At 32.9% G+C, this 11,983-nt stretch overlaps 1 protein-coding gene across 2 annotated transcripts; it reads left to right on the top strand.

Annotated features, from left to right (window-relative positions):
* The first annotated feature begins 4,043 nt into the window (after positions 1-4,043).
* On the top strand, positions 4,044-11,714 carry LOC111708105 (uncharacterized). 2 transcript variants are annotated; one of them, XM_023481370.1, is made up of 10 exons: positions 4,060-4,249; positions 4,801-4,861; positions 5,363-5,619; positions 6,036-6,076; positions 6,272-6,347; positions 7,304-7,354; positions 7,968-8,055; positions 8,526-8,546; positions 9,876-9,905; positions 11,195-11,714. In XM_023481370.1, exons 1-10 carry the CDS (start codon positions 4,210-4,212, stop codon positions 11,502-11,504), a joined length of 975 nt encoding a protein of 324 aa, XP_023337138.1. In that variant the 5' UTR covers positions 4,060-4,209; the 3' UTR covers positions 11,505-11,714. The 2 variants fall into 2 exon arrangements, with proteins under 2 accessions (XP_023337139.1, XP_023337138.1); XM_023481371.1 differs by lacking the exon at positions 4,801-4,861 and having other exon boundaries at positions 4,044-4,249.
* Positions 11,715-11,983: the final 269 nt, after the last annotated feature.

The raw sequence follows: 11,983 nt of genomic DNA, 5'->3' as shown, positions 1-11,983 counted from the left end.
AAATAAAGAACTAGGAACGTGATTCGTAAAACATGAAATAACGATCAAAACATGAAGGTACATCCTACAGGTTCATTAAGTTAGAAACAAAATATGCAAACGTCATTCATGCTGTACATAAATTTAGAGCAATTGTCAAAAATAGGAACATAAAGCAAGTTAAAAACAAAAGAAAATTACTAGGAAAGTTGTATACATGTAAATAAGGAACAATATTACAATATTGATTAAGGAGTAAGGTCGGAACATTTCTGCATATGCAAGTTAGATAGGAAAAATATTATAATATAAGTCTTCCCAAGCCACGTATCCAGTGAGGGGTGCAAAGGGATCAGGTGCTCCCCCCTTTCTCCTAAAATGGTGGTGCAATGTCGAATTTGCACCCATCCCCCCTTTTAAATAAATCTTTTCTTGAAAATTGTTATCATTTTGTATAGTGTATAGTGAGGTGGGGTGGATAGTGTGTGACAGCCGTTCTTGTCAGATCACTGAAGTTAAGCACACTTGTCCACAGCAAGTAACTGGATTGGTGTCCAGACTGGTGTTCACGGGTTCGATTCCCGTACTCCACACAAACCTGTGGTTTCAAAAACATCTGAAGCCGAGTTCTAGTTAAGCAGTTATGACCACCAGACGGATGTAGGAGGACAGACTGTCAACAACTCTCGCAGCGAAAGGGTTCGTGCTTTCTACTTACCAAGAAAGAAGTGGGATTGATCAAAGTGAATGATGATAAAGGGAGGAATGGTGGATAAGCAGGGAGAGTCTATGGTAGCCAGCTATAGGTACCTGGGGGTATCCAATCCGGGCTTACAGATGTTAGGGAGCAATGAGTGTGATGTTTCCTATAGTATGGCACCCGGGCCCCATTCTAGTATATCAGAAGGATTCCTGCACTCTATATTCTCAGGCTTAAGAAGAATCTTAGGCAGCTGGAATCTTGTCAACCCTCTTTTCAGTATGAATGAAGCGTGGATGGATGAATGTGCTGCCAGATAACAACCCCTGGAAGATCAATATAAAAACCAAAACAACACCAAACTTACGCAAAATTCCGAGATTTGATCGTAACAACCCGAATTTAACTAATAAAATAAAACTTTTTTAGAAAATATTTGTAATATTTTCTGATCGAAGTGTTTGTTGTTCTTTCGCATATGTTGATTAACATACATACATGATACAATGTAACATACATACATGATACAATGTAACAAATACATACATGATACAATGTAACAAATAAATAATTAAAATGTTCCAGCATAGTATCAAAAATTCCTTGAATTTTGCAGAAACTTAAATTGTCTCAGTTTCAACATTTTGTCCAGACAATTCAAAATCAGTGAACGTGAGTAATTATATGAAAATTATTTACATTTAGTGTTATCCAACATGAAAATTTTCTGCAAAACATCAAATTCATGGAAAATCAAATTTTCACTGGAAGGTCAAGCTAAACTTACTTATATTGTAGAAAAATTGAAAAATAACATTAAATTCACTAAAACTGAAATATTTTCTACGCAAGGGGGGCTGTGCCCCTTTGCAACCCTCCGCCTTGCTCACTACGTTTCACTCGGAGATTTTTTGTACCTAAAAAATCCAACCCCCCCCCCCTTTGGTTGAAATCCTGTGTCCCCCTGCTTGATAGAGTCAAATTATATAAATTTAATTGATATCTTCAATTGATCAAAAAATCCTGAAAACAAAAACAGATAAAAGTCATGCTTCATCAGATAGCTGCAAATATAGGCCAACACAGAAAAAAAATCTTAAAGGAATTGTAAGCGTAATTTTAAACGACCCTCCATGCAATCATGATGATGTCCGATTCACAACGGTACCGTTGGATCCTTTATCTGATTAAAAATATAGAAGATATTGTCGTTTATGTAAGTTTTAAAATGTTTAAGTTTTCAAGACTATAAACATTAATATATACACTTGTAACTACGCTAGCAGTCGACTTGATTTTTGTTTAACTCTGTTTTGTATTCTGCCCTTACTGAAATCATGATTGGCATTGTGGCGGTCTTTGGCAAAAATAGAAACAAAGAAAAAACTGGAGGGAATCAGGAATTTAAGAGTTGAGAAAATGAACTCAGTAAAGTCGTCTTTAAAGTTTCAAACTTTGTGTATAACCTTGTATTCCCTGTAGGTTTATGTATATTTAGGTAAAACAGGTTTTGTCAAATTTTATCCAAAAATAAATCATGTTGATCCTAATTATATATCATGGTTTTTATTTCGTTCTTTCCTCTATTTTTCTCTCTCTCTTTCTTTAGTTTAAATCGTCATACAAATCAAAATGTCGTCTTAAAACCGTAAATGTTCTTTGTTTTTCGTCGTTCGAAGCAAAAACTAAATTCTTAAGAGTCACATATATTCATGAACATACTTTTTGTACTAGTTCCTCTACGCAAGAACTTGAATTAATTTAAATAATTTCAAGTAGAAAATACTTTACAATTGTGAGAAAAACGAGTATTTCAATTTTTTTTATTTTGACCGGAATTAAATCATCGTTAATTACAAAATGTCAGGTTCAAAGAGATGCTTGCCCGATTGTAAACGGTACCTTTATCAGAATAGAATTAAGGGAAATATTCCAGTTTTTCATCTTATAACGAGTTGCAATATAGGACTCTAAAAATAACTCACTTTACTATTGGACTCCAATGATAACCGACTGTACTATAGGCTCCGACGATAACTGACTTTACTATTGGACTCCGATGATAACCGAAGTACTATAGGACCTCGATGATAACCGACTGTACAATAGGACTCCAATGATAACTGATTGTACTATAGGACTCCTACGAAAACTGACTCTACTATGGGACTTCTAGGATAACCAACTGGACTACAGAACTCTCACAATAACTGACTGCACCATAGGACTCCGATGATAACCAACTGCACTATAGAACTCCGAAGATAAACGACCGCACTATGAGACTCCGACGACAACCAACTGCACTTTAGGAATCCGATGATAACCGACTGAACTATAGGAATCCGATGATAACCGACTGCACTTTGAGACTCCGACGATAACTAACTGGATATGGGATTCTATGATAACCGACTGCACTATCGGAATCCGATGATAACCGACTGCACTATCGGAATCCAATGATAACCGACTGCACTATCGGAATCCAATGATAACCGACTGCACTATGCCCTTAAGAACTTCGATGATAACTAACTGGACTATGGGATTCTGATGATAACCGACTGCACTATCGGAATCCAATGATAACCGACTGCACTATCGGAATCCAATGATAACCGACTGCACTATGGGAATCCGATGATAACCAGCTGCCCTTAAGAACTTCGATGATAACTAACTGGACTATGGGATTCTGATGATAACCGCCTGCACTACAGGAATTCGATGATAACCAGCTGCCCTTTAGAACTTCGTTGATAACCAACTGAACTATGGGATTCCGATGATAACCAGCTGCCCTTTGGGACTTATATGATAACCAACTGCACTATGTGACTCTGATGATTACCGACTACACTACAGGAATCCGATGATAAACAGCTGCCCTTAAGGACTTTGATGATAATAAACTGGACTATGGGATCCTGATGATAACCGACTGCACTAAAGGAATTCAATGTTAACCAGCTGCCCTTTAGGACTTCGATGATATCCAACTGGACTATAGAGATTCTGATGATAACCGACTGCACTGCAGGAATTCAAGGATAACCAGCTGCACTTTAGGACTTCAATGATAATCAACCGGACTATGGGATTCTAATGATAACCGTCTGCACTACAGGAATTCAATGATAACCAGCTGCCCTTTAGGACTTCGATGATATCCAACTGGACTATGAGATTCTGATGATAACCGACTATACTACAAGACAACTAAAATAAAATGCCGTGTGCTGGAAATCCATAATTTAGTGACGTTCTAGAAAACTTGAAGATGAAAGAAACATAATTAGGTATTTACGTAAATTCATAAATACGTAAACATATTTAAAGATAAGAATAGCATTGTATCACATGAGCAGTTTGGTTATCACTCAGTAATAATCAATTTAATTATATTTTACAAAGAAAACTATTCAGTTTTAGTTCACTGTGATATTAAACTGAAAATGCGTTAAAGAACATGTTTAAAAAATCAATTATTTTTAATATTTTTTGGAGCCAGCTCTCATTGAGGTCGTATGTTTTCTGTAGTCAGGGATCAGGCCCGTCCTCTGAAAAGTATGATTTTTTTTCACTTTTTAAAATCCGATATATTTTAAAGTAGATCCCATTCCTTCTGTTAATCCCATTAGTTCTTTTATTAATCTTAATTTTTCTACAGTTATAATCCCATTCATATCGCAGTTAATCCTAGTTAGTTCATCCCTTTCATAGTTAATCCATAATACAGTATTCGAAATTTTATACATTTTAAAGAAAACCCCTCTAAACTGTAAGGTTATATAGTTACTCTTGCTTAATCTGCAGTTATTCTGCAGTTAATCTGCAGTTATTCTGCAGTTAATCCCTTTGATAGTTAATCCATAATACAGTATTCGAAATTTTATACATTTTAAAGAAAANGTCAATTTAACCCCCCTGTAGTTTTTTTTTACATAGCTCAAAAAGTATTGGTCTGTTGAAATGTTGAAATTTTCTTATTTTTCCTAAATTCACATAGGTCTAAAACTGGGCTTTTATACTAACTGCCTAAATGACTAATTTTTATAATATATAATATAATATATGTTTTGACCCACTTTCAGATCTCAGATTTTGATAATTTTTAGTTTTTTGGAAAGCCTATGACACAAGGAAACGGATTTTACAAGTTTTGCAAAGGGATTTTTGGTAATTTTTTGCATACAACATGTCAAAAGAAATTTGCACATATTTAGTTTTTCTTAATTACACATCAGGTTATTAAAAATTTTGCAAATTTTTTTGCATATTTAAAATGGCATGGTCAAGGGGTTTTCAAAAATTTATATTTTATCTTTTTTCGATTTTGGCAATTTTTTTGCGGATTCTAAAAGTAGAGCATGAGAGCTTTCCAATGATGTATCATTTGTCATATTGTGGACATTAAACATGAAATTTAGAGGAGGGGGGTCAAATTGCCCCCCCCCCCTCTGCAGCGTATCTTGGTTTTTATGTGCCCCAGCAGGGAGAGGGTTAAGCTGAATTTTGATAACAGTGGATTAATTTAAAAATCCAAACATTTATGCAAATTGAAGATTTCAACTAAACGATAACCAATAAAAAAACCTGTAAAGTGCGTCTAAATGATTGTTGAAGCTTTGTAATTGTAACAACAAAAATTACAGAAGTTAGCAAATTCTTTGTATTAAGGTCAGTGTGCGTTGAATTCTGGATTGAGAATCCTGCGTCTATAAACTGTTCAAGTTTAGAGCTCCCAGATATACTCTGTGAGAAGGATACAAGGTGGAGACTGGAGAAGATTAAACATGAAACCAAGACAAAGGGACTGTTCCACGTTTTCAAGAGCCTGGGGTCGAACAATAATATGGTTTCTGCAACATTCCGGCTTCAACAATCTAAGAGGAACTTTACTTTATACAACATGGCAACCAACCTTTGGTTTCTAGGTACCTGTTTCTAGGTACCTGTTTCTAGGTACCTGTTCTAGGTACCTGTTCTAGGTACCTGTTCTAGGTACCTGTTTTTTGTTGTAAAATTTTCAAAGGTCAAGTAGCGTCTAAACAAAGGATTCATACCTCTTAGCTGGAATTCTAAACAATAAATCTGCTTTTTTTCCGGTAAAATCATCATTAAAAAAACTAATACTAAGGAATTGCTAATAGGCAACTTAATTTACCATGAAATTACGAATAATTGAACAGTCCCTTTAAATCTATAATCACATCCGTCAACTGATAATTTCTCGGGCTTTTTTCAGAAACAATCACAATAGGAATTCGAATATGTGTATTTACTTTTTTAAATATATCTTTAAATAAAAAACATTTTTTTTAATCAAATGTTATTTCAACATTTTTTGTAGTTGATGAATCAACAGGAGAGGAAACCTCTTTGCAAGGAAAGGTAAATTATAGTTCTTGTTTTGAAGTCAACGTTAAATCATTTATTTTACAAAATAGCAGGCAGGCAGTTTTGTGGATAAAAAACTAATACTAAAGAACCCCAATAAGAACTTTTTTGAAATGTGAACGTAATTAATAAATAGTTTCACAATTATTTTAATCTTGTCAGTAAATCATTTAGAATAAAATCTTTTAGTTTGTTGAGAAGCTTGGACGATTTCTGTATTTTGAGGAGCATGTTAAAGATGAGTTTGATCTGAATTTATCACTAGGAACAGTTTCTGGTTGATTTAATATTTATCTGCAGTAATATAGATTATTTATCCCACGCGGCAAAAACATTTTTGTCTTGATAAAATGCATTAAATAATCACTAGTAATGTCTATATATTTTCTTCAGATTTCCTAAATAAGCTGCTTTTAACCCTATTCCTGCTGAGGGGGGGGGTCAATTTGACTCCCCCCTGTAGTTTATTTTACATAACTCAAAAAGTATTGGTCTGAGGCTGTTGAAATTTTCTGACTTTTCTTAAATACCAAAAGCCCTCCCTTTAGGTCTAAAGCCGGGCTTTTATACTAACTGCATGACTGCCGTTTCCTATAACAAACTAAATCTTTGTTTTGACCCATTGTCAGTGGTCAGATTTTGAAAACTTTTAACTTTTTGGAAAGCCTATGACATAAGGAAACGGATTGCACAAGTTTTGCAAAAAGAATTTAGCAAATTATTTGCAAACAAGCCGTCAAAGGAAATTTGCACATTTTTAGTTTTATTAATTACACATCAAGAAATTTTAAATTTTGCAAAACTTTTTTATATTTGAAATGGCATGGTCAAGGGATTTTTCAAAAATGTATAATTTATCATTTTTTGGATAATTTTTTTTTCAAACATTTTTACTATATAACTGGATTTTGCAAAAAAACTATAATTTTTGCTAATTTGCTATTTTTTTGCAGACTCTAAAAGCAGAGCACAAGAACTTTCCAATGATGTATTATTTGTCATATTTGAACATCAAACATGGGATTTAGAGGGGGGGGGGGGTCAAATTGACCCCCCCCCCAGTGTATCTTGGTTTTCAAGTACCCCAGCAGGGATAGGGTTAAGCCAAATAGAACCAATACACTTGTGTTTTTAGCATTTGCAAATATATAAACGATTGCATTTTATACTTTTTGACTTTCTGTTTGACTTTCAAAAATTTGACCTGAAAACACTGTACAGAGTTGACCTGCATGAGAAGTTTTAACACTGATGATAACTGGGATGATGATGGTAGCATTTTTTCTTCAACTAGGTTTTAAGCTCCCCGTTTTCTCTATACTTTCAGTTTTAAAATGTTGTTTTTTAAGACACCACTTTTCTCTGCACATTATAAAATTTAAACTTTCGTCGTTTTTTTTTTGCATATTGATTTGTTTATAAACTTTCTCATTGTAAATTCAATTCCAACCGGCCCCTAAACAGTCTTTGAGGTCACGATATACCACACCAAAGTTGGACAAGATCGGTTCGCCTGATTTTCAAATATTTCCAGGTTACTCTAGATATAATCCTGATTTTCTAATATTTCCAGGTTACTCTAGTTATGATCCTGATTTTTTAATATTTCCAGGTTACTCTAGAGGTAATCCTGATTTTCTAATATTTCCAGGTTACTCTAGATATAATCCTAATTTTCTAATATTTCCAGGTTACTCTAGTTATGATCCTGATTTTCTAATATTTCCAGGTTACTCTAGATATAATCCTGATTTTCTAATATTTCCAGGTTACTCGTGAGATAATCCTGATTTTCTAATATTTCCAGGTTACTCTAGAGATAATCCTGATTTTATAATATTTCCAGGTTACTCTAGATATAATCCTGATTTTCTAATATTTCTAGGTTACTCTAGATATAATCCTGATTTTCTAATATATGGACTTCCAAGCCTTGCTCTCACTATATGGGTTGTATTTTGCATCAAGCTCAGGTAAAGGAATTGAGTTTTTGCCACAAATCCCAATTTTCTAATACCTATATCTCTAAAACCAGATGGCGTAAACCTTTGATATTTCAAACTTTGATTATTTGATCCATCAGAATTCATAGTTTGTGTTGTAGAGATAAAGGGATTACAAAATCAGAGTTTGTGGCAATAAATTAATTTCTTTTGAAAAAAAAGTTAAAAAAACTCTAGCATACCTGGTTTTGAAATGATACCCCTATGCATATATTGTGTACTTGTAAATTTTTCTGGTAGTCAATTTTATAGCAGGGAAAAATATATTTCACTAAAAACAATCCACAATTTTTTTCTTTAAATTAAATAAATCAATTTGGAATATTCGATCACGATTTTATTTTAAGGATAAAAGTTGTTTCAAGTATTTTTTTGACATTTTCTTTAATTGATTTTTGTTAATTTAATTCGAATAATATTCATCTATTTGTCTGATTTAGGAGATGTCTCTGCTGCTGGAGGAAAATCATTTTTACATAGCGATTTGTCAAAGGAATTCGTCCAAGCAATTCGTCATAGCGATTTGTAATTGCAATTTGTTATAGCGATTCGTCATAGCCATTTCAGAGGGAATTAGTTCTGAGTAATTTTAGGGAAATTAGTTCGTGTTAATTTTTGGAGGAATATAGTTGTAGAGTTTTATATGGAAAATTAGTCCGGAGCAATATCAGACAAAAATAATTCATAGCGCTTTTAAAGGAATTACAAAGTTTGTACGATTTTAGGAAAATTTGCTTGCAGCAATTTCAATTGGGAGAATTAATTGCAATCAACTTTAGAGCAACATGTTTCAAGTTCATGGGGAATTAGATTAAAACTATTCGGTCCGTCCTAGAGAACGATTTTTGGACCCCCCTCCCCTCCTATCAATTTTGTACATGACCACTTTTTTAACAATTTTCAATTAAATTAGAATTTATTTAGGGTTAGGTTAGGTTAAGACACTTTCTGGGCCGAGCGCTGCGGCCACGGGTTAGGTTAAGTTAATGCACTTTCTGTAAGATCCATGTACAAAATTGATAGGAGGGGGGGGGGCCTAGGGGAGGTCAATAATCGTTCTCTAGGAAATTATCAAACTATTTAAAGGTAGTGACCGGAAATGTATGGTGGTTGAACTGAATATGTAGCATTCATTTAAGTCATATAAATACTAAGTTTGAAAAAATGACGTTCAACATCATTTTCAGAATCGTTTTTTTTTATTATTAAATAACGACGACGAAAAATAAAGTAAATTTTATACAGTAAACTAATTAGATGTTTAGGAACATATTTCTCAAAAGAAATTTGTTAATAAATCACTGTCAAAATCAATTATTTCGTTTTTATTATTATATTGAATTTCTTATTTTCTATGAATTTGTTCGCAAATTTCTACAAATTCTTCAAATGTCGTCTTTTCAATAAAAATTCCAGAAAATCTGCAGAAAACTTTTGTGAATAAAGAGAGAAACTAATAATTGACGAGATTGCGCTCAAACTCAATAAATATATGTCGTAAAAACGCTGTTTATATACGTCGTTTAATATGTCTTAAATGAATCCCCAAAAATTTTGTTCACAATAATACATATTCAGTTCAACTACTTTACATTGCCGGTCACTCCCTTTAAGGGTGAATTAGTTTTTAGCCATTTGTTGGAAGCAATTTCAGGTCGAATTATTTCGGTGGAATTTATGGGGGAATTGGTTGGAGTAGTTTGGGGGGAGTTAATTTGCAATTAGTTGGAACTAAAGTCATTTTTTAATTCGTATTTTTTAATTTTTCTTTTAAAAATGATTATGATTAGTTGTGAAGAGAAATCTGAAGGAACGTCTATGTAAGTATATTTACTACGAAATTTTTACTGACAGATATATATTTATAATATATCATATATATAATATAATATAATATGATATGATATAATATAATATAATAAAAAATATGTAGCATAAAAGAAATTTGTCATTTGATATGAAGCTCTTGATCTCCTTTTTTTTATTCTGAAAATTAATTTAAACTTTATTTGATATCCAAGAAAGAAATATAAGATTCAAGCAATTAGAGTGTCTTGTGGCAGAAACCGAACAACCAATTAGAAGCCGGGAAATTTTGCGCGCAACCATTAAGAGAACTCTTACTAGTCGGATCCCAGCAGGAATATCTAAAAAAAGGATTAAGCAGAAAATTAAAAGTGTCCACAATGTAATTCAAGATTAAGCAAATGGATTAAGGGTATCCAGCAGAATAGCGTCCAGAGCTGAAAATATTAGAAAGAGATATCCTTAATCCTTATCACTTAATCTGAGTATCCATGAATGTACACACTTTTGGTTTTATTCTTAATCCTCTTTTTTGGATATCCCTACTGTTTAAAAGTTACGTTTGATAACAATTATAGATACAATGCTATATCGATTGAACTAATATCCGATTGAAATAAAGTCAGCTGTTCACAAGCCAGACTTTAGAGCATTTAAGCAAATATAAATTTAATCATGTTAATATTAACTTATTAAAAAAATATATTTAATCACATTTTAGGACCAATCATGTTTAAACGTTAGTCTAAACAAGCATTTATCGAAAACTTGCATTTATTAAATCGATGTTTAGGTCAATTGATATGACACAATTAACACAAGAAAAAACCAATTTTCAAGAGTTAAAGAGTACATATTAACATGATAGGCTGATTGGTTGAATTTTATACTTCTTTCTTGGATTTCGAATGCGTATTAAAATAATAATATCCATCATTCTAAAGTTTTTAGCTCAGCCTAGATAACTTTTAAAAACACCAGCCCATAATCTCAAAATCTAGAATATGTCCAATTTGCAACATTAACCATAAACCTTCAATAATGTGGAAAATGTTGTTATTTTTATCGATTAAAAAGTATCGGACATGACCCTTTATAAATGGATTGTCACTTGAAATTAAGTTCGCATGCAGTCCCTTTAAAATCCAGTTTTTGAAGCAGCGAGAGAGAGAGAGTTTTGTTTCTTGTGTAAGAACAAAACAAGAATGATTATTATAACAGACCCCTCCAAAATTTTGTTTCAAATCGTTTATAAAAATCGTTTTAGTTAATGATAAATTAAAAAAAATGTATTATTATTTAGAACTGGAACAAATCAAAGATCAACATCAGATGTCGCACAAAGAACTCCGTCTGACCGGCCTTCTCCTCTACCTGAGTTTTCATCCCTTAATCAATATAATTTTCCATCCTCTGATTACAGTCAAACTAGTCCTCCGCCCTCATACTCGTCTTTACAGCACTCTTATTCGCCCACAGGAGCAAACTACTCTAGTCCACCACCATATTCAACACCAAACTATACTAGTTCTCCACCAGACTACACAACATCACTTAACAACCAACAACAGCCTTTACAACTATCCAGTATTGCGGCTTCCATTCCAAATTAAGGAAATAAAAAGATTTCCAAAATTGTAAGAAAGCTTTTAATTCACTCTGTATTTTATCAAGGTTAACATCGTACAATCAGGGAGGGAGGAGAGCAGAGGAGGTTGAATTTATAGGACAGTTTAGGTCACAGATTATAATCTTAACTATAATTTTTTAATTATTGATCAAATAAAAAAGTGTATTTCAGAATAAATACTTTTGACATTTAACACAAGAACCTTATCTTTATAAAATATAGAATAGAAAACTATAATCATTAATAAAAAGAATGTGCTGTTATCTCTGAGATACGGCATGAACCACCCACATACAGGGTTCCTCACAAAGAATGAGACTGCAAAGACGACCGGAAACTCCTAAAATATGACGATTTCAAGTTTAAATTGTCTGCCATAAATATAGTATTTTAATTGGTTATTTGATGATTTGGCGAAGAAAGAAACATGTAAAGTAACAAAAAGAATAAATTCACTACGGT

The sequence above is a fragment of the Eurytemora carolleeae genome, unplaced genomic scaffold (genome assembly GCF_000591075.1).
Source record: "Eurytemora carolleeae unplaced genomic scaffold, Eaff_2.0 scaffold851, whole genome shotgun sequence".
NCBI lineage: Eukaryota > Metazoa > Arthropoda > Copepoda > Calanoida > Temoridae > Eurytemora > Eurytemora carolleeae.
This window is presented reverse-complemented; position numbering and strand designations above follow the sequence as displayed.